Source organism: Haemorhous mexicanus, chromosome 13, assembly GCF_027477595.1.
Source record: "Haemorhous mexicanus isolate bHaeMex1 chromosome 13, bHaeMex1.pri, whole genome shotgun sequence".
Lineage (NCBI taxonomy): Eukaryota > Metazoa > Chordata > Aves > Passeriformes > Fringillidae > Haemorhous > Haemorhous mexicanus.
In genome coordinates this window covers 5,281,353-5,304,666 of record NC_082353.1, presented here as the reverse complement: position 1 = coordinate 5,304,666, position 23,314 = coordinate 5,281,353, and the positions used below count along the sequence as shown (strand labels likewise).

The following is a 23,314-nucleotide window of genomic DNA, read 5'->3' as shown; positions in this document are numbered from 1 at the left end:
CTGTCTGGCTGCACTGTGGTGCTTGCTGTGAGCGACTGTGGTCTGATCTCAAACACACTTGTATGACTCAACATTTTTCAGAAATACAGGCTGGAGACCAGCAAAAGCACCGTGGGCAGTCACAGTGCCCACAGAGTGAACTGGGGTTGAGGCTTTGCAACCTTGACTTCCCTCTGCCAATGTCCAGGGTTGTTCTTCAAGGACCAGGAGCTCTGTGGAATGGTCCTTGAAGTTCACTGCAATGAATGAGCTTTTTATTTAAATCAGGATGTTATTTCTCCTCCAGAGAGCAAATCTTACTGCTTTTTGTTCTTTTCTTATTTAAATGACATTTAATGGTGAAGTCAGTTGTTAGAATTTCAATTTGAGGTGTTTTAATTATGCACAAATCTTCAAGTATAGGACAGAACTTCTTTTAGTCAAACTGATTTTAACCAATTTATTTATTTCTGTTCTAGGAACCAATTAAATCCCGGGCACCACAGCTTCATTTAGAATACAGATTTTATAAACAACTTGGAAGTGCAGGTGAGTAAACCTACCTTAAGCTTATCAAAAGTTTTAATAAATTTCTTTAATAAAGTGATTTCTTTATTAAATCAAACACCACCATAGTATTTGTTGTGTAACTCTAACTTTAACTTAGGGATCTGGGCCAATTCCTTTTAGCCTCACACAAGTTTTGGAAGTGATTTGGTGGGAATTGGATCATAATGATGATATTGGGTAATTGTGGGGACCTAAAATGTTGGATTTGCTGATATGGAAATACTCCTATAAGTGTGTTTGTAAAACATAGGAATTGTCAATGGATGGAAAGTTATTTGTGTATAGAACAACACCCCTTATGTAGGTGATCTAAAGTCTAAACCTAGGAAATTGTTTTCATTTTTACTTGTTAAATCATAAGAATGTCCACAAGCCCCATGGCTCCTCTGTGCAATCATGGTCTACAGCAAACAGGAGAAAAACAGAACAGGATCAGCCAAAGGGGGAATTTCTTATACATTTTTTTCTGAAAGTCTCTGATTACCCTGATACAGAGCTTGAGTTGTGTCTAATAATGTTTGGATTTTTCTTCCCTGAATTTATGGTGGTTTTTTAAGCCTGAAGAGCCTTTTAGGATGTGCTGTTTCCCATGCCAAGGATTTCCACAGCCTCGTGCAGGGGGTTCCACTCCTCAAGGAAGTCTCTGTGAAGCAACAACCTTCTCTGCTCCTTCTGTGCCTTGATCATGTGTTGACTTTGGGTTTTGACAAGTTTCTTACATTACTGTAATGTTTTTATACTTCTGATTTTATTTTTCCTGTTTTCCCTGAATGGACCCAGCTTCCACTTGCAGAGGATGTCTGATGGACATCCAGAAATACTGTGGTAATAATATATTACCAAAATACTAAATTGAACTTCCTGCTGGAGTTCTCTTGGTGCTTGTGATTTCTGGGATACAGCAGCCCACATGTCTTGTGACACATGAGTGAATTCCAGTCTGCTTTTTCTACACCACTTGGCTTCCTTCCACGCTTTAAAGATGTTAATACAGAATTATAAAATGATCAAAGTTGAAGGAGTGGCTTTATTTTGGTCAGATGAAGTATTTTTAGGTTTTCCTCTGTTCCTAAAGAATTTAAGCTTTCCATCCTGTAATACTTACCCACTCAGAGCATTCATGGAATGCTTTGGGTTGGAAGGGACCTTAAAGCCCATCTCATTTCACCCCCTGCCATGGGCAGGGACACCTCCCAATATCCCAGGTTGCTCCAAGCCCTGTCCAGCCTGGTCTTGGATCCTTACAGGGATCCAGGGGCAGCCACAGCTGCTCTTGGCACCCTGTGCCAGGGCCTCACCACCCTCACAGGGAGGAATTCCTTCCTAGTCCTGAATCTACACTCTTGGAGCATTTGCCAAGGGGCTGTTGAGAAGCCTCCTGAACAGCCTGACTGCGTTTCTCTCTCTGTGGTCCCACGGCTGTCACACACCCAGCTCTGAAGAGCTGTTGGATGCCTTTAGAAGCTCTTGTGCTGCAGTTTTGCTAAAACAATTGGAAATTGGCCAAGATTTGAGTGGAGGATGTGAACTGCAGTTCTGGTCTCAGAACCTGGAATCCCAGCAAAACAGATTTTGGTGGAGTCAAGCTGCCAGGTGCAGGGAGACTTGACTTGGGAAGAGTGTCTGGCTGGAAAAACAGATAAATAAGTGCCAACACTGGGGTAATAAGAGGGGTTTGTTCTCAGTGATGTTGCTAGTAATGGTCCTTGGTCTGGAGCTGCTCAAACAGCCAGGCTTGAAGTTCCAGTAGGGACGTCTGGTTACTTGGAATTGTCCTACACCTGCCAAACCAAGACTAGAAGTGTCCGAACACATGGTGTGCATGACTCAGAGAGAGCAACAGTAGCTTTGCATGTGACATTCTGCTCAATAAATTAGCCAATTAATCCTGCCAAATGACGTGTCTGGCTGCAGCTCCCACTGTTAGCTGAAGGAGGGGGAGAGCAGAGGGAGCCTGGTTGTGACACCACGAGAGCCACCTCATCCCCTCGGTGGCAGTTCAACTGCCTGTGCAGCCAGATGGTCCCAGTGAGCTCTGAGATGTCAGAATTGTCATCACCTGCAGCTTTGGGAGCAAAATGGGGGATTTTTTTCCTAATAAAAAGAGTTTTAATGGTGATTTCTTTCTTGAATGTTCAGAATAAACATTTTTAAATGTGGGTAGTAGTCAGAGGAAAACTTAGGCTGCTGGAAGGGACCAACCTACTTGGCCAGTGCCTGAAGGATGTATGTGGGTATCAATAACCTGCTGCACTTGACAAAACTAGTGAAAATAGTCTTTTTTTCCACATCAAAAACCAGTGAAAATAGTCTTTTTTTCCCTTTTTCTAAGCTATTCAGTCAACTTTTGCATTTCCCTTGGTGCAGTTGGATAGAGTAGCAAATAGCCCAGTAATTCAGAAGCTAAATCCTGAGATTAACTTCCATGTGAGATGCTTCCATGTGAGATGTTTCCACATGAACAGAGGATGTGATAACTGCCTCTTCCTTAGCAGTGACACGTGCTCCATCAGCTTCCATGCTCCAAGACTTTCTGACAGGGCACCAAAGTTGCATCTGTTCCCTCCCAGCAGCTCCAGTTCCTCTGCCTGCCACATGGCTCGGATGAGGATCCCTAGTCAGCTTGGATTAGCAAAGGAGCAGACTGGATTTCATGTGTCTCAGACATCTTAAGATGCTTCACACTAGATTAAGTGATGGAGCAGTTTGTCAAAGGGATCTAAACTGTAGGAGTGTGGCTCTTCTTGGTGCTTTTCAGAACAGCTCAATACTGGTGGATGGATCCACTGGATTCAGAGAAAGTTCTGGGTCAGGAGGAACCAACTAACAGATATCTCTGATGTTTTAGTGCCTCCTTGTTTTAGGGAAACCAACAGCTCCCCTGTAATTCCCTTCCTCTAACTGGAGGAATGTTAGCACATAGAAATGCATTTTTGTGATTCTTCCTCAAACATTTCCCCCTGCAGAAGTCGAGCAAGGCCCTGCTGCACAGTGACCATCTGCTAGCTTCTTCTTTCTCGCTGTGGAATTAAATATCTAACAGCCTAAAATAGTGTCTGAGCACTTTACCTTCATGTGAGCAGCAAAACAAAACAGCAAAGCTTGGGCATGGAGTCAGAGACCTGATGGTCAGTCCATAGGGTGTCTCAGGAAAGCACATCTTTCCTTTAGGAAATGTAATTCATTTAGGTTTTGGGTAGTCTGGGATATGATCCATTTGCTCACCAAGGTAATTGAAGTAGTTTTAATCATCTCTGTGCAATCTAGTTGTGTTGCTCTCATCAGTCCTCTAATGCCAGTGTTGTACTGAACTGTTTAATGATCCTAAAAGCCTCATTGCTTCAGCATCCTGACTGGAGTCAGGATCATTCAAGTCTCCAACATGTTTCTGGTACTGGATAAATCATTTGAGCATGTCATTTGTCCCCTGTACTTTGGAGTCTGTGAAATAAACTGAGTTATTTGTCCATGGTCAAGCAGACCCAGATCCTGGAATAATTCAACTTCTTGGGCAGTTACCAAAGGACAAAGCTTTGGCTTTACTTGAACTGTCCCCTGCACAGCCAGCAGCATCCCAGGACCCTCCTGCTTGGTTTGGGATGAGTAAAAGCAACTGCTTTTCTCATGGCTTGCAGGAGTCCTGCAGCAGCTGGGTCCTGCTGGTGGCACACCAGGGTCTCCGTGATTCCACTGGCTCTGTCCTGTGGGCTCTGTTTGCCTGTGATTAACAGGAATGGTCTTTTTGTTTTGAGGCTGATTCCAGATTAGAAGAATCTAATCTTCTTTTCAGGAGCTGCTGGAACAAGTCTAGAGGAGAGCACAGAAATGTTTCAGGGGCTGGAGCCCCTCTGCTCTGGAGCCAGGCTGGGAGAGCTGGGGGTGCTCACCTGGACAAGAGAAGGATCCCGGGAGAGCTCAGAGCCCCTGCCAGGGCCTGAAGGGGCTCCAGGAGAGCTGGAGAGGGACTGGGGACAAGGGATGGAGGGACAGGACACAGGGAATGGCTCCCACTGCCAGAGGGCAGGGATGGATGGGATATTGGGGAAGGAATTCTTGGCAGTGAGGGTGGGCAGGCCCTGACACAGGTTGCCCCATCCCTGGAAGTGCAAGGCCAGGCTGGACGGGGCTTGGAGCACCCTGCTCTAGTGGAAGGTGTCCCTGCCCATGAGGGGGTAAATGAGATGGACTTTAAGGTCCCTTCCAACCCAAACTATTCTGGGATTTGTTACCACATTTCAAAGCACCTCTGACATCTCCCTGTCGAGGCCATATGGAATGCCTTCCCTGAAAGCATCACCTTGGAAGGTAAAATGGAGCACTGCGTGCTTCTGGCTTTCTTCTGGCTGCATGGAGCTGATGTTCAAGCTTCCACATAGTGACAGCTTCTGCCTGTGCACATCGTGTGCAGAAGTCATGCATTTTTGATTCAGTAGTAGTTTATTTTTATATCAGCTGGCAGATGAGTCACACCTTCCCCCACCCCTCACAGTCCCACCTTGGCACATGTGATTCATTCACACACGTGGCAGCCGTCCACCGAGTTCTGTGCCACAGCTCTGGAGCCAGTGGTCACTCCCAGCACGGGCAGGTGACACTGGCAAGTGGATGTGGGACGTCACAAACCTCCAGAGTGGCGTGGTGGGGAGCAGAAGAGGAGTCTGATAGGCTGGAGAATCCCAGGAAACCGAGATCTCTGCAGTCCCCAGCCCACGCAGGGGATGAGTCACAGTGTAGGAGCAGAACGTTCTGAGTCAGGGAGGGCTGTGTCAGTGCATATAGAATATTGACAGATTCTGTGGTTTTGTTTTAATTCCTGCTCTGTAAACAAGTTCACCTCTAATGAAGTATGGAGTCTGTGTTTACTTTGGGATCTCTCTGTGTTGCACAACTCGCCAGAGCGAAGCAGTCTGTTTACTTGTCAGGAGGTAGGACTGAAGGAAATGAAGGTGTTATAAATAACCAATCCTTTGCATAGTCTAGTCAATATTTGCATATATATTCCTCAGTGTGGCTGAGCTGTCTGCTATCCATGCTTCCTACGGAGTTCTCCAGTCGGGATTGCTCGTGGTGAGCACCTTTTCCTGGGTTGCTCTTGCTTTACCCACACACACTTTGTATGTATCCATGTGCTTTTTGAAGAAATTCTTTCCATGCCAGTTGCACAATGCTGTCATTCACATGGCAATTATGGGTCATTTTGGTAAAGCTCGTTGTGGGATGGATGTAAACAAGTCTCCGTGGTAGAGCTGCCAACACCACCATTTTATGGGGAGGTCGTTGGGCACAACTCTCTTCCCCAAGGGAGCAGGAGTGACTCCAGGCCATGTGAGGGAGGGTTAGTGTAAGTAGTCCCCACCCTTTTTTAATTAAGAAGTGTGAACATACCCATTAACAGTGGCTACTGTCACTGTAATCTTCAGAATTCCCACTGATATTAGCCACCTGGATGGAAACATTGCTGTGGCCAGGAGCTGAGCCAGGTCACCCTCAGCAGGGGGCTGGTTTGGGGGAGATGGAGCTGCTGGGTGTGCATGATCATAAAATCATAGAGTGGTTTGGATTGGAAGGGAGATTAAAGCTCATCTTGTGGCCATATGGGCACACCTTCCACTAGACCAGCTTGATCAGAACTCTGTCCAACCTGGACACTTCCAAGGATTGCCCTTTGCACCCCAAAGTCAATTTGGACTTGTGTGGAGCAACACATGGCTGTCACCTGAGGTATTTTGTGTCCTACTTACTGTATGGGTTTGTTCATACCTGTCACACTACAACTCTCTGGATGAGCACTGCAGCCTCCTCCTTTGAAATACTGGAAGTATTTTATATTGCCAGTGTTCAGTGACTGTAAGTGTTTAATAAGTGACTCATCTGTGCAAGGTGATACAAAACTGACATCTCTTTACAAGGAAACAGCTTTGGGACACATCTCATATCACTCATTCCCTACCTCAGATGCCTGCAGTAGACCTGAAGGTTTTAAGATGTTGGGTTCATTTTCTACCAGGGAGGAAAGATGTCTCCATTCTCAAATCCTGCACAGAAGTGTGCCCTTGGCCAGAGGTGGGAGATATTCAGCAGTGGAGATACAGTTTCGTTCTACTGAAGATGTTTTTTTTTAAGCAAAAATTGGAGACCCTAACGCTGAGCTGCATATTAAGGAATGGTGATCAGCAGCTTCATTGTAAAATCAGAGTAGTCCAAGGAGCTTGAACCTGAGGAATCCTGGCCTTCCAAGCTTTTGAATTGCAGAATGAAATGTAGTGGATTACTGTAAAGTGCTCAGTTAGACCCTGCTGCTTTCAGGGCTGGCTTGCTGTTGATCTCCAGAGAATTGTGTTTCACTGTTTAAAAATACATGGCTTTTCTTTCATGTGGCCATTCCCTTGTTAGGAAGGGCTTCCTGAATGTGCACATTTCAGCATCTCAGCATAAGAAGTTTTGACTTCCTTGGGCTAAATTTAGGTTTTGTCAATTGGAAGTTACCAGATGCTTTTAAAGCAAGGCCATTAATATTTGAATATGAGATTAGGGCAGTTTCCTTTTTATGTTCCGAAAAGTCCTCGTGCATCTCCTGCTCTTTTGGTATTTGTGGCAGTAATCACAAATCAAACACCAGCAACTCAGCTCCAAATCAAACACCAGCAACTGAAGGGGAGCAGCAGGATGCTGGAAAGCTGGAAAATGCCTTTCCTGGAGACACTTTTCCTTGAAGCCTGACACGGCCATAAACCTAGAGCAGCTGGACTCATCCAGGTCATCCCAGATGCCTCACTGGGTTCTCCTCATGGTCAGCAATGCCCTCTGAGAGCAGGCTGTGGGTTGTGGGACTTTGCTCTGAGGATCCAGCAGGACTCGAGGAGAGGGACAGACATTTCATCATTAAGGTCTCTGTGCTGCTTCTGGTACCTTCTAGCAGACCCTGAGCTGAAATATGCCCTGCTGGCTGTCAGCCCAGGCTGTGCTTGGGAACTGGAGTTCCTCAGCCATCAGAGTGGGGAGGTGAAGACCACAGAACCACAGACTGGTTTGGGCTGGGAGGGACCTTAATGCTCCTCTCGCTCCATTCCCTGCCATGGGCAGAGACACCTTCCACTAGCCCAGGCTGCTCCAAGCCCTGTCCATACTGGATTTGAAAATTTCCAGGGATGGGGAGTCCACATGATAGGTGATGTTTGAAGATAAACTTTGGAATGTATATTTACATGGAATGAAAAACCCAGTTTGGCAATGAGGACCGGGCTAATTAATAAGGATTAGGAGCTGGTTGGCTGTTCTGCTTGTTTGCTTTTCTGTCCCTTCTATGAACATTCTTCAAGCCATGGGGATGCTGCACTTAGAAATTGAGGTTTAAAACTATAAAATCAGTTTTGAGGGAGGCTGCTGTGTCAGATGTTGAGCACTGCCTTGATCCAAAGCTCTTTCTACTTTGGAAGGTGGGTGCTGGATTGAGTGGGATCCCTTCCAGTGCAGCAGAGGCATGCTGCACACACTGGAGGTTTCTAAGGTGAAACACTGAGCTGTGCCAGGGAAGTCCTGTTGTGGAGGGCTGCCCACCTCCCAGACAGGCTCTCCAGTGGGTTTGGAATTTGTGTTTTGGAGCTGTGCCCTGCCTGCTATTGAAAAACCTCCTCTCATCACTAAAAGATAAGCCACAGGCTCTGCCTGAGTGTGATGGGTCAGGCTGGAGTTCTGAAGTTTTGTAATAATTTTTCTGTCTGAAAGTTCCTACCCGCTGTTACTTGACTCTCTTAAGGTGAAACAGAGATGGTATCTGGAGGTAGGAGCTGATTTAATGCCTCTGAACTTCTGTTGGCAGCAGGTTCTCCTGCCATTAGAGGGAGTGGGATGTTTTCCCTCAGGCTGGAAGGACCGTGTAGGTAACACTTTCCTACTCATGTGAAAAATCCCTTTTTCCCTCCAATCCTACAGCAGTGATGGGACTGATGGATGCCAGTCTCTTGCTTTGTTGTGGAGAGTTTACATGATTTGATTCTTATCCATCACTTTCTACTTGGATGCTGCTGCAGGGGCAAACCTGCAGAAATCCACCATCCCAGTGGGACCAGTGGGAGTTCTGGGGGCCTGAGTTGGACCCACAGCTTTGCAGGAAGATCCCAGCACAGCTCTGGGGTGACACATAGGGCTGTGCTGCCAGAAATGGCACATGATTGTCCCACCACAGTCTGGTGGGAATTTGGCCTTCAGCTGCCAGAGCAAGGCTGAGCATCGTCTTCCTCCTGAGCACCCAAGGTATGTGTCCAATACCACAGTCAGCTTTATCCAGCTGGAGCTGACCCCTGATCTGCCATCCCAGGTAAAAATGCTGCTGGATCCAGGACAAATCCTGCCTGTTATGTGCCAGTTTGTCCTTAGGTCACTGTGCTGTGCTGGTGACACTGCCTGTGGCCCCTGCTCAGTGCCGTGGCTGCAGATCAGGCTGTCAGAGCCTCCTTGCATTGTCATCGTGGAAGTGTCACCCCTGTGGGGAGGAAGCAGGGAAAAGCTCTGCTTCCAGCCAACAGATCCAATGGAGATGAGTTGAGGAAGAGCAGGAGCCACCCAGGACTTGGTGTGATCAAACCAAAATGGTTCTCCATGCACCAGAGGAGCAATTCAGCACAAGCAGTTTGTTTTTGCTGCTTTCGTGGCATTTTTTATCTGCCCAGAAGTAGCTTCTTCCCTGGCACTGCTTCTGGAGTTAAATTTGAGTGCTGCTGAGCAACCAAGAGCTCTTGTTGTTGATTTTTTTTGAGATTATACCTGTAATGTCATTAACACACATCACTTCATGTGCATAGCGTGTTGCTGAGGGGCAGTTCTGACCTCTGCTCCCTGTCACCAGAACACCACCTGAGGGAATAGTTGGAGCTATATTAGGGAGGTTTAGGTTGGATTTTGGGGAAAAGTTCTTCCCCCAGAGGGTGGTGGGGCACTGCCCAGGCTCCCCAGGAATGGTCATAGCCCCAGGGCTGCCACAGCTCAGGGAGAGTTTGGAAAATGCTCTCAGGCACAGGGTGGGATTGTTGGGATGTCTGTGCAGAGACAGAAGTTGGACTTGTTGGTCCTTGTAAGTCCCTTCCAGCACAGGGTATTCCATGATTCTATGAACTTGTTCTCAAAAGAAAAGAAAATTACCAAGGGACCCCATGATTTCATCTCAACTCCCTCTCAGCAGGTAGAGCTGAGCAATTGCACAGCAAACAAAAAACTGATCAGGAGCAACTTCCAATTTCTCCTTGGAATTTTTTTTTTTTTTTTTTTTTTTGGAGGGGAGGGAGGGAATTTGTTTCTTTGTTGGTTTCTTTCTCTCTTTTTGGTTGGGTTTTTGTGGGTGTTCTTAAACAGCAGAACCCAGTTGGCCATACAGATGTGCTCTGGCAGAGCTCACACAGTTATGTGACCTGCAGTGGAGCAGAGTCACAGAACTGTTTAGGTTGGAAAAGAATCCTTCTCAAACCATCCAGTCCAACCATACCCCAGTGCTGACAAGGCCATCATGAACCCCTGTTGTCAAGTGCCACATCCATGTGGCTCTTAAATCCCTCCAGGAATGTTATTGAGTGGCTCCACCACAGCCCTGGGCAGTTCCAGTGGCTTTCTTTCATCCTTGTGCTTGTATTGCAGGTGTGTGGGGAAAGGTAATAAGGATAGAACTTAAACTAGAACTTTTTTTGGGTGGTTTAAAATCACTCTTCTAAAATTATTTACTGGTTTTATCCTTCTTTTAAGGTGGTGTTCTATGTGCCAGCTGCCATCATCACTGGAGCAAGACGTTGTGTTGGATATAAAATCCAACAGTGGAGATTTTAATGCAGTCATTTCCCCCAAGCCCTAGAAATGTGAATTCAGTCTTTTGAAACATGAGAAAAATGCAATTTATTGTGCTGTGCTTTATTTTTCTGTGTTTGTCAAGAAGAGAAACAATTTCACTTGACTAATTTAGTTGTTAAAGCTAAGAAACTGCCTGTGAATGGGTGTTTCTGGGTAAATTTCCCAGATTTTGAAAATTTTCCTGCATTTGACCTTTCCAGATAGGGTTGATTCTTCTCCCAACCATTTTTTATCTTCATGAATACAAATATGAAAGTCTCCTTGGTACCCTCTCTTCAAGTCTTCTTGCTTTGTGGATGTGAAGTTGTTTAATTGAGAGAAGCCATGATGTCAGAAAACCAGTTTGTACCACTCAAGGAAGATGAAATGCCACCCTGTTCTAATAACACAACAGTCCTGAGATTTGTTTTTCTGCAGTTGAAGTAAAAATCAAATTGTTTGGATTTTTACCAGCATCAGGAACAAATATGTTCTTCCTTCTGTCCTTCCCCAGTCTGTTTTTCTCCCGTTCCTTTTCCCCTACCTTTTCTTTTTGTAGATTCAAATACTACCAAAATGAAACAAAACACAGCAGGGATTAAATACATCCTGCATATCCTGAGGTAAGCTGGAGTGAGGCTGGAGTCTTGCAGTCCACATGGAACTCCCTGGAGGTGACAGTAGCTCTGTCTCCTCACAGCTCATACACAGCTGTTGCATTACCCAGGGCTTAGTGTTGTCTCTTCCCATGGAAAGCTCAGCTCTCTCTGCCATCATCAGGGAGAAAGTGTTGATCCAATACCTTCCTCTGGCTTTCCCATCCCTGGAAGTGTTCCAGGCCAGGTTGGATGGGTCTTAGTCTACTGGAAGGTGTCCCTGCCTGTGGCAGATTTGGGGTTCCTTCCAGCTTCTGATGTTCTCCTTTGAGTTATTTCCTCTCGAGTTCAGAGAGTGTTTGAGCTGTGCCTTTTCTACATCCAAGGCCAGGAGTAGGGCCTTGCTCTGCCTCTCCTCCTCCTCACCCACTGATGGGCTAAAGCAAAAGGTCCTGCTGCAGAAATTCCTGCTAGGCAGTGGAGCAGGATTCAGCATTGCTAGGAGAAGTGATTTATTGCCCAGACAAGGCAGGGAAAAGACACTGTGAGAAGCTGGCAGCAGAGCTGAGTGTCTGGCAGCAGCTGGAGCAAACAGCAGGAGGATTTTCAGGGACAGGAGATGTGTGAGGAGTCTGGACTGCTGGTCTGTCTGCTCTTCACCTTGTTCAGGTGAGTGAGAAAGAACTAAAGGTAAATTTTGGGCTCTCAAACCACAGTCTCAGAGCTCAAGAGAGCAAGGAAACTGTTCAGGAACGTTCCAGGCTGAAAGCACTCACAGCATGGTGGTGCTCTCTGTGGATCACCAGTGGAGCTGCCACAGTGCTGGCTGTCCTCCAGCTCCTCCAACCCCTCTTCTCCATGTGGATGTTTCTCTGTGTGTGGTTGTTGGATCAGATCCCTGTTTTTATGTTCTTCCCCTGATCTTATGCCCATTCAAGGTTTGTGAAGCCTGGGAGTGGTTGGTGAGATTGTGGCAGACCTTTTCCACCACCTCTTTTTCCACCTGCAGGTGAGCTGGTGCTGGAGACACAAATTGCATTTTCTGCTTGTTTTCCTTCACTTCTCAACTGCTGTTGCTCAAACAAGAGAAAACACTCAATCACCCAAAATCTCTGTCCTTCCCTAAGCTCCTGCAGGGAAGATTGAAGGTGGAGGACTGTGTTAGAAAGTTTTTGCAGCTGTACTTTGAAGGAAGATATCTTGGAAAGGCATCAATCAAATATATAAAAGACCCTTGGGACCAAGTTATTCCCAGTAACAAGTCCAATCTCAACTCTTCTCCCATCTTTCTACTTTTGAAGCAGACTATTCCAAAATCTGAAGGGCAGGATGAGTCTTTTTACTTGCTCACAGAAATAACCTGTTAACTAACATGGTCAGGTGGATTTACCTGGGACATGTTTGAAGACATTAAAAGCTGAGATCTTGGCCCAGTCAATGTTGATCCCAAATCTTCTCTTTCAGCCAGGATTTTATTCCGATTTGAAAATTAAGAGAAGGGTAGATCCTCATTAGTGTAATCAGCTTAAATGGGTTGACTACTCTAAAGCAATTTGTTTAATTTGTTTGGAACATGTTTAATTTTAGCTATAGATATTCAGCCCTCTCACAGTTGCTATTTGTGGTGTTCATCGTGTAATTTTGTGTTCTGTGATTTGTAAAAATAAACTTTCTGCTCTGAATGAGAATTTTGTGACAATCTACGGCCCATTCATCAGAGCCTCTTTAAAACCACACAGAACTTTCTGTGCACTGATGCTTCTGGTGTGTGTCTGCATCTCTTTCAGTGAGAAAGAGTTCTTGCTGCCCACACAGAGCGTGGGTTTGCATCAAGCATCAGCTTGGATTCCTCCCCGCTCTGGGTGTGGAATTTGGGGCTCTTCAGGAGTGTCCTCCCTCTGCAATAGAGCTCAGTGTCAAAACCTGCATGAGGAGAGGGTCTGAATTCTTCTTTAAATCTTGAAATTGAAGTCATCAGCTTCTCTATTTGGCTACACCTCATTGAAGGGCAGAGGAAACAACTCCCCATGGGAGCAAAAACCGTGGGTGGTTCAGAAGCTGCTGGTATTGATCACAAGCTCTGGATGTTTCCTGGTATTTGCTCTATGGGGATGTGGCACTTGTCCTTCCATTGATGTAGATGCCATGTGTAGCTTCCTGCACTTGCTCCCTCGTTCCTCCTTGGGTGTATTTTACTTGCTGTTGATGAAGTTTGTTCACAGCCTCTTGTGGTGCTCACACAGAGCCTCAGGCTCTTCTGGAGCAGGTGGGTTCTGCTTCCTATGCCCTCCATGCAGGGCAGGTGCTCCAAACTCTGATTTCCCTTGGGCATAACCTTAGATTGGCATCTCTGCCCATCTCCATTTCATAACCAGTCCTGGAAATGGCTTTGGAATGTCTGTGTGCCTGAACCAGTGTGGGTTTTTTTGAGTATGTTGGATGTCTGAGGAGTTTTGTGGCCATTAGTCATGCTGTAAAAGATAAGGCAGCAAGATAACATTACTCAAATCATCCAGGGCACTTGATCTTGTGGTGGAAGTTCCTGAAAGGTGTTGCTCCAGGTGTTAATCCAGCTCAGATGAAGCTGTCTGGAAGAGCAGCAATCCTGCTCTTTGTTATTGTTCCCGTTCTTGGGTTCAAGCTCAAGCCAAGTGTTTTTTGGGTTGATCCAACATATTGCTCAGCTACAGAGCATGGGGAAGGATGGGAAAGTCCCTTTTGGTGGGAGCCCAGGAGCAGCGAGAGTTTAGCATCCCCAGAAAGCCAAGGCCATTCTCAGGAGTGTGGGGGAATCAAAGTCTTGAGTTTTTGGCTTTGATGTCTGCATTTGCTCTCATTCCAGCAGTGATGCTTTCATCTACAAAATGCTTTGCTAGGTTTTCGCTGTGCTCAGCTTGAATTTCTTCCAAGACATCACTCTGCTGAAATAGCAGAATTTGCCTGTGGATTCCGGTGCAGCAATCAGTCTGTGTTTATTGGGGTGATAAACTTCCTGTGAGAGTGAGGGTGGAGTGGGCCCTTTTCCATGTAGCTGAGCCAAATCACTCAGCAGCGAGACCAAAGCCGTTAAGCAAATTGAGATGATTTCTGCTTGCAGCAGTCTCTGCTGTAATAAACTGGTTTTCCTCCAAAGGAGAACCTGCACATATCATGTCTGTATTCTCTTCCCTTACTGTATTGCTCTTGTTTGATACCATGGAGAAATTCTTAGTTCTGATGTGATTTCATGCATTAATTGCATTAAAGAGATCCTGGTTTGTACTTCAAGTGTTGAGTTGTACCTTTGAATCCTCGGTATGAGACTCTGCTCTGCTGGTGGCTTTTCATCCCTCAGTCTCTGAATTCAGAGCTGCTCACCTACAGCATGACACCATGGCTTTGTGTGACCTTTCCAGTCCTCTCCCAGTGTGATTACTTTCCGTTAAAAACCTCAACTCCAACTGCCCAGGCAAAAAAAGTCCTTTTTCCTCCATCAATCTCTTTAGTTGGCAACATCCTTCTTAAGTATTTACAGATCTGCTGGTGATATTTATGGCGTTCCTGTGGTTCACTGTGACAATGGACTCAGCACCAGGACACAATGATTTTTGCTGAAATAGAGCCAAGCTACGTCATAAATTATGCAGATGGACTGTGGCAAAAATCCAATTTTATGCAGATTTTCTTAGGCTGACCCTTTTTACTGTTCAGAATGGCTCTGAAGCTGCCTGTATCTCAAGTTTCATCCAGTTTTATCTGCCAACACACTCTTTAATGTACATCAAGTTCATCTTTCGAGCTTTTCCTCTTCCCAAAAAGATGGTGAATGTTGAGTTGAGCTTGAGTGAGCTGAGGATGTGTTTGCTGAGTCCCTCCCAACTTTATTTCCTTAACTAGTGTGGAGCTGAGGATCCTTGGTGTGGGCTGGGAGCTCCACAGGGCTCATCAGCGACGCTCCTTTGGATCCAGGACGCAGCAGTGCAGCCTGGCTCTGGAATTCAGAGAGATGTTACAGCAGCTTTATCCTGGCAAAGGTGAGAGGGAAGTCCTTGACTGCAGAGCTGGCAGTCAGAGAAAACCCTCAGGGAAAAATCGAACCCTAAAAATACACCTGAAGCCAATGATGTCTCCTGGATTCTGACATTTAGGATGCTTTGTTTATGTTCTTCACTAAGGCTTCACTTTGCCAGAGCTCTCACAGAAAGCAGAGCTTTCCTGAGGGTTTAAGACAAAGAGGGTGCTCCAAGCTCTGGGCTGTAAGCCCTGAGTAGGTAAAGCTGAAGGAATTGGGATTCCAGAGTGCACTAAGTGGTGTTGCTTCCTTCCCTACATGAAATCCCCACCTTTTGGGTCTTATGCCCAGTAGGAAATTCATTTTAATTGCAATGCTTGCCCCTTACCAAGTGAGGCTGTAAATTAAATGTTCTCATCTTCCCCTGATCTGCAAACAGGATCCTTCACCTTCTTTAAGAGCCTTTCTGCAATTTTCTTCTCCTGCATACCTTAGTTAGCAGAGTCCTAACCCTAATTCCTTCCTCAGTTCCACTGTTTGAGACTTGTGGAAATTGTGGTAGAGGTACTTATTGTCTGTCTGTATCTAGAATCTATAGTGGGCTCAGGTTTAAACTTTGCATAAAATATTCTGTTACTCTCATATTCTCTATTATTATTCTATTATTCTCTAAAAAATAGAGATGCTTATCTTGGTGTTAGAGGTGACTTTGTAGGTAAGTCCTCATCAGACTTTACTGAAAACCCAGTGGCTCACCGTGAGTCACTTCAAGAGCTGTTGCAACTATTCCAGCCTTCAGCACTAGGCTGATGACATTAAATTTCCTTTTGTGTTGATTTGGGGATATTTGAAAGCATCTTGGAGCTGCCTGGATCATATCCCATCATTGTTTGGCTTTCTGAATTACTTCTGCATCAAACCATCCTGTGTTCCTAGAGGATTTAATGGCTGTGACTGCCAAAAAAGCAGGAGCTCTGTTAGGAGCAGCAGCCTCCCAAACCCAGGTTGGGTCAGTGTTTTACATGGGACACAAAACACTGGTTAGGCAGGGAATTCCTGCAATGCTCTGTAATATCCCATCAATGCATCCTGATGACAGATTCCCTGAGCATGTGAATTAATGAGACTAAAACCCTGCTCAGGTAATCTTTGTCAAACTGCATTCTGTTCTTTTGGAGCAGGACTTGGGCGCACAGGTTCTGTGATATTTACAGTTTGGTGATCTCAGTGCTGCTTTGTTATGTTGTTGGCAGGTTGCAGAGTTCTGAGTGCCATTGGGTGGATTAGCAGGGCTTCTCTAAATCTGGAGTAGGCATGCACTTGTTGTGTTGCTTTCATTCTCTCCAGCCTGGAATGTTTCACTGAGCACCTCACAGAGATGACACCAAACTCTGCACTTAATTAGTCAAGTATTTTGCTATATCTAACATTGATCACTTATGCAAATCCAGGTGCATGCCTGCACTTGTTTAAAACATGCCATAAAATTAGTAATCACAGTGCTTTCAGGTCCTGTGCACTATAATTTGTGGATCTCTGGGGGAAAAAACATAGCAGTGCTCCCCGTGCTCAGCCTTTACACTGAATAGCAGGACGCCGTATCTTTGGGCATTCGAGCAAATATTTTGTTTTGACATAAGACAAAGCTCTGTATTTCAAAGCAAAAGCTTTCTGTTGTGTTTTGGAGCTGCTTCTGAGGTGTAGACTGGAAATACATAGATATTTTAACATGCTCCCCAGCTTGGTGCTGACGCTGGGATGCCAAGGACTGGTGCAGGTGCTGATTAGCAAAATGAGCAGTTGAGCCTGTGCTAAATTCCTCCTGTATGGGCTGCTGTGGTCTCCTTTTTGACTCAAAGGTAATTCCAGGAGTGCTGTGCAGCTCTCTGAGTCTTCCAACATCAAGGCTGGTTTTTTCCCTCTCCTTCTGATGCCTTTCAGAAAGCTGATCCACCCAAAAATCCCCTGCCAGCTGAGTATCAACACTGTACTCCCACAGAGCAGTCTGTTGGGTGGGAAGATGGGCTCCAGCTCCTACCATTTAAATGTTGATAGCTGGGTTGTGTGCACATATGCTAATGACCATGATCACCTGTTTTTGTGTGGTGAATGGTCAAAATTTAAAACTTTTCCCTATTTTATAGGGAAAGGGTTTTTTCCTTTTTACTGAGCGTAAACTTTGTGTAAGGTTCTGCTGAAAAACAAGGGCTGGGTGCTATTTTGGTGACCAAGGAATCCTTTTTTGGCCATGCTTCATTTTCTCTAAGGACTGTCATCTTCCTAACTGCTCTAGCAAGTGCCAGCCCACATCTGGGGCTGTTCTCTGCCTGGTTTTTAGTGGAACACAGGGAACACTGTGCCTTGTTCCCTAAATCGAAGCCTTTAAGCTGCCAAAGCTCGATGCTTTCAGGTGGATTTGTTAATTGCTTTGAAATCCCATTTGTCTGTGCAGGGGTGTAGCTGAGCAGAGCCTGCACTTCTCAGGTTTGGCCTTTGGTTCAGTCCTGGTTTGTGCTGGGACTTATTTCCCTGCTGGGCAGCATCAGATAGAACACTCAAGAAGTGACAATAAACCTGCCTAACAAAAGGTGTGCATGCAGGGGGAGGGGAATTAACTTTGTCCCATTGCCTGATTCCTGTTCTTTTCCTATTCTTCCAGCTGAAGGGCTCCCCCAGGTGTATTACTTTGGACCCTGTGGAAAGTACAATGCCATGGTGTTAGAGCTGCTTGGTCCCAGCTTGGAAGATCTGTTTGACCTCTGTGACAGGACTTTCACTCTGAAGACGGTGTTAATGATTGCCATTCAGCTGGTGAGTGGTGGCAGGGCCCTGCCCTGGGGTGCCCTTGGTTGTCCTTCCCTCCTAGGGTGGGCACAGTGCAAGGTTCAGGGCTGAAAGAATCTTCTTCCATCATAGAATCACCAGGTGTTTGAGTTGGAAGGAACCTTCAAAGATCTAATCCCACCCTTCCTGCCATGGGCAGGGACACCTTCCACCATCCCAGATTGCTCCAAGCCCTGTCCAACCTGGCCTGGAACATTTCCAGGCATGGGGCAGCCACAGCTTCTCTGGGAAACCTGTGCCAGAGCCTCACCAGCCTCACATTCTCCCCAGTATCCCATCTAACCCTGTGTTCTGGCAGCAGGAAGCAATTTCCCCTTGTCTTGTCACTCCAATCCCTTGTCTAAGGTCCCTGTCCATCTTTCCTATAAAAGAAAACTTCTCAGGGGTGAGCAGGACTCCTGCCCATGAAGGGAAGGTCAGATTATGTTTAGGAGGAGCTGGCTCCCTGCACAGCAGAACCAGTGAAGCCAGATTCCTACGGACTTGCGTCCCACGTCCCCTACACGCCCCCGCCCCGTACCTGCTCCAGCTCCCTCCCTCTGTTTGGACATCCCAGGAACATCTCAGTTCTCACCCTCTCCGTGGGACACACAGAGCACAGCACCCTCCCACACTCCTACCAGTTCTGCTGGTTTGGTGCTACTGGGCTGCCCATAGACTGAAACCTCGCAAGGCAGTGGGAGCTGAGCCCTCCTCAGCCAAAATTGCAGCATTTGAGAGCTCTGCCTCTGTCAGATGTGGTCAAAAATTTGGTCAATCAAATGGGTGTAAATCACTGACACTTGGAATAGAGTAGTTCCATGGGCAACATCACAGAGCCTTTAATATACCTGAAAAGGAAAGGAAATCAAGCTGGAAGGGATCCAGGCTTGGATTTGAGTTTGTGTTAAAAGTGAAACATGAAAGCTGAACATACTAAATGAGATTTGGAAACTTCCACAAGTCAGTGGGACTAGCCAGTCAGTTTGGCTTTTTTGGTTTTCAGACTGGTTTGCAGATTCCCAAGTACCTAAATACCTGCAGATATCCAGATTTTGCATAGCTGGACCTTGGAATCACCCACATACTCCACAGCAGAGTTGGGATTGTATATTCACATTAATAGCTCTGTGGATAGAAGCATGGGAGGGAAGAGGAGATGTAAGGGATGAGGAACACAATCCTTTCCAGATAAATTGAAGTTTGACACAGCAGAATCTCAAATGGAAAACTGAGATCAGAGTTGCAGAAGTTTGAGCAGCGCTGCCTGGTACTGAAGCCTCCCACAGCAGAGCAGTCAAGTTCTCTTGGTTTTGAGTGTTTCTTTATCAATGGAAAACCATTTTATAGTATTGGTGGCAACAGCTGGCAAAGCCTCAGATAAGGCTTGTGTGACCTTTGCAGGGAAAATATAAAGATGTAAACGAATTTCCAAGGGACTGCTGGGGAAATCAAGACTGTCACAGCCATGGCTGCTGCCTTCTGCTGTGTCCTGGGGCTGCAGCTCAGCTCTGGGCTTGGATGTTCTCCACTGGCATCACCTGTTGGTCTTGTGGCCAGGCTGCAGCTCACCAGGGCACTGGTACCAGGTGGAAAACTCAGGCTGAAGCTGATGCAGGGGGACAGCAAAAGCAGCTGGAAATGGAGGAGCTGATGTTCTCTGTCAGGTACTCCTCTGGCCATGGGGAGATGCTGTGGTGCCTTCTCAGTCTCCTCAGGGGAGTTACATGAGTTGCCACCTTGGAGTGTGCACATCTAAGGGGACAGATCAGACATGCTCAGGTATGCCCCATCACCTGGCCCTGGGAGAAGTGTTTTCCAAAGGGGCTGGCACTTACTGCTCAAATGAAATGAAAACACTCTGCTCTAGCCACAAGGCTTTAGGGAGAATTGTCTTCCTCCCACACTGAATGATTGCAGTCACTGTGTCACACTCCTGTGTGAGACACGTCAGAAAGAAAAGCTGGACTCTCAAACTCCTTGGGCTCACATCCATGAATTGCATTTCATTCCTGCTTCTGACTGACCAAGTCTGCTTAAGCTGCTGTAATTCTAACCATGGGCATTTGTCCCCTGATCTTTCTCCTCATACTTAGGATGATCCCCATGTCTGTAGGAGCATCCAGTCCCATGGTCAGTTTTTAACCAGAGGCATCCTGGAAAGATATTTTTTAATATGTATTTCTGCTTGGCTGGTGTGAATGAGCTTGACAGGTTGCAGCATCTCAGGGCTGGGGTGGATCCTTTCCAGATGTTAGAAAAGAGGAGTCTCTCTCTAGGAAAACCAAGGGCAATGTCTCTTAAGAAGTGCCATGTGGGATTGCAGGAGAATTCAAACATAGTTTTACATCAGGAAGGCTCTCCTGGCTGAGGGCAAGAGAGACTGGATGACAGTGAGTCTTCAAGGAAGGCAGCCTGTTTGGGAATTGTTCAGACTCTAACTGCTTCCTCCATACTCCACATGCAGCTGAAGACATCCAGTATATCAGATCCAGGGGTGAAGCTCCTGAACAAAGCCAAGCTTGGCAATTAAAATGTGGTCACTATGTCAGTCCCCACAGCCCATAAATCAGGGGAGAATGTTTTCTTATTCAGGCTTCTGTTTTGGCCAGGCCCAGCCTGCACAAAGCTCACTGACAGCTTACAACAAGCTCTGTTGTGCCACCAGGCACTGGAAAAATACTCTGGATGTGATCTGGACCAAGTTGTGGCAGGATGTTTTTCTACCAGTGACCATCAAAATTGCCTTTGAACAAGATTAATTTCATTCTCTGCTGATCTGATCTATATTTAAGCAGGTGATGTGTGGAAGAAGGGCTCAAATTTATCAGGAAGGTCTAGAGATGAAAGTGCTGTCAAGATCAGTCCCTTAAGAGTTACCTTTCTGGGATAAGAAGGTTTGTTACACTTTGTGCCTTGGCAGGAGGAAGACACACGAAAGCACGGGTTTCTTTGGCACCTGTTAAATGTCACAATATCCTCTCATTTCTCCAGCACAGCACAGGGGTCCTGCTGTGTGCCAAGGGATTCTCCCCACTCCTAAAGGTTTCTCTGACAGCTGAAATGGAAATTTATGACTCCAAGGATGGACTCAGGTGGCCGTGGCCATGGAAATCCCTCTGTAATTCACAGTCTTCCATCTACCCCAGTGCTCCCCTGCTTGCTGTTTTCCCAGTGTTACAGTAATTCCAAGTTAGTCCCAGTTCCTCGAGTGGTTTCTCTGCCCCTAAAATAATTAATTCAGAGTGGTTTGAGCCTGTAGCTCAAACCCAAAGGAGTGGGCACTGCACCTCTGCATCCAGCACATTTCTGGGGTGGGAGCTCCCCTTCCCCTCTTCTTCAGCCAGGGCTGGTGCCGAGGTTGTGCCCCAGCACTGCTGCTCTTGTGTGCTCAGGCAGAGTCTGCAAGGGAGATGCAGCCCAGACACTCCACATCACAGCAGCCACCAGCAGGGAGAGTGCCTTGTCAGGGTGAATAAAGCATGGAGCTACTCCAAGAAACATCTTTTTGACTCGGGGAGTGTCTTTCAGCTGCCATGGCTGAGCAGAGCTCTCCAGCATGAAGAGTCCAGGCAGGTGGAAGTAAAGAAGGAATATGAAAGACCCCACAGCAACTGTGTGTGTGTGTGGGGTGGAAGCAGAAAAGGCTGGTGGGAGGAAAAAAGGCAGGAAAATAAGTACTCTTGATTGCTGCTGGAGCATAATGGCTCACCTGACACCTCAGCTGTCCAGGTTGTTGTCCTGCCTGCTGCAACTTGTGGAGAGTTTTTAAAGAAGAAAAAAATGGGCCCTTTTCAGGCTCTCTAATTGCTGTTGGGATTTCAACAACTGAGCTGCTTTGGTAGCAGGAACAAATCAAATGAGCCAGTCAGGCTCCATTTGGAAGCTTGTTATGTGTGGAGAGGCGAGGAAACTCTTTGTTCCACTTTCAAGGGTTGCATCTTCATTTCAATTGCCTCCCAACGTGGCTTTTTGTCTCAAGACCTGCTGCTGTGTCCTGTAGGTGATTCAAAGTGTGAAGAATGAGTGAAGAGCATCTGCTCTGCTCTGCACCAGCCTGTAATTGATTGAAAATAATGGCTGTTAGCCTTGAAACCCATTTTCTCTGCACATTGGAATCAATCACTGCCTCGAGGGGAGGGAGTGGCAGCACGTGCTGTTCCCCTCTTTGAAGAGTCTTGGAGCAAATTCTGGTTTTTTAAGCCTGATTCACCTGCAGCAAATTTTTTCCTGTCTGCTTCCCTCCCTGTACAGCTGTTTATTTTATAAGGAGGGCTGCCCCCTCCTGCCTGCTCCTTCTCTCCAAGAGGTGGAAATGCAGCAGATTTTTCTATAAAATGGTGCATGGTAAGGGCCTGGGAGTGTGATGGAGGGATCACATGCATGTGGACTTTTAAAACCAGGTGTAGGTCCAAGATCTGTAAATAGAAAGAGTGGTCTGGGTTTGTCAGCTGGGAGTGTGTCTGGATTCAGTGAGAAATGAAGAATCAGTCAGGGTCTGCCAGCCACACGGGGTGAGCAGGGGGTTGGAAGGGCTGACGGGGGGTCCCTGCTGCTTGGCTGGGGGAGAGCTGGCTCCGTGAGCCAGAGACTCCATCCTGCAGAGCTTTCCCAGCAGGATCCACCCAGTGGGGGTGACCAGCTGGTGGCCATCACCCTGGATGTCCCTGTGCTGTCCCTCACAGTGGTGTGAGGTGTGGCAGTGACCTCTGGGGACTGATGCTCGTTAGTGCAAAACTGGGAGTTGGTGGAACTTTGCAGAGCTTTCGTAGCATTGCCAGCCCACAAATATCTGGGTCAATCCCAGTAGCCTTTCCAAAGAAGCATCTTCTTTAAGCCACTGTGCCCTTTGGCATGCAGGGCAGCTGCGACCACGACAGCCATAAAGGGGGGCTCTTGTGTGTTCATTTGAAACATATAAAGGCAATTAAAGGTAATAAATGAAATGAAATTGAGAATTATTTTCTGTTGGAATCATCTCCTAAATTCAGGACCCAAAGGAGGACTGCCGGACAATACACCTGCAATATGTTTGTTTTCAAAAGCAATTTTAATGATGATCTTCTGAATAAGGTGTGTTGTTAGAGACACTGTGTCACCTCAGAAGTGGAGTTCCTGCCCTTCCACCTTCCCATTCAGTCAAACTTCCAGAAAAAAACTAGTCAAAAGCTGAAAAATATTCCAGCTATTCCTAGTTGACAGCAATGAGATTAATTATTATTTTAGTCAGCTTTGAAGATCGTAAAGCTTCAGCCTGCCCAAAAATCCCCCTCCACGAAGAATCTGGCATGTCTAAGACAACATATGGGTCGAGGGAGGAAGGTGGTAAGACACAGAGCAACAGGGGAAGGAGGTGGGCAAGGGAAGAGCTCTTGGTAACCGGTTTAGTATGTTTAAAATCAATACAAAAAGGCTGCTGCAGCTCCCTGTGGCCTCCTGCCAAGAGCTGCATCCCAGTGGTAACGCCTCAGAAACAGCCTTTGCCATTTCCGTGGGAATAAAGCAGGGAGCACAGCATGATAGCCTTGGAAAGGAGGGGATG

General features: G+C 46.4%; 1 protein-coding gene across 2 annotated transcripts in view; it reads left to right on the top strand.

The window, feature by feature from the left end:
* The window catches only part of CSNK1G1 (casein kinase 1 gamma 1), a 101,061-nt gene that overhangs the window by 52,878 nt on the left and 24,869 nt on the right, over positions 1-23,314 (top strand). For both annotated transcript variants that reach the window (XM_059858032.1, XM_059858033.1), the window contains 2 exons: positions 459-528; positions 17,609-17,760. In XM_059858032.1, coding sequence (XP_059714015.1) covers positions 459-528; positions 17,609-17,760 — 222 coding nt within the window. The remainder of the gene's footprint in view (positions 1-458; positions 529-17,608; positions 17,761-23,314) is intronic.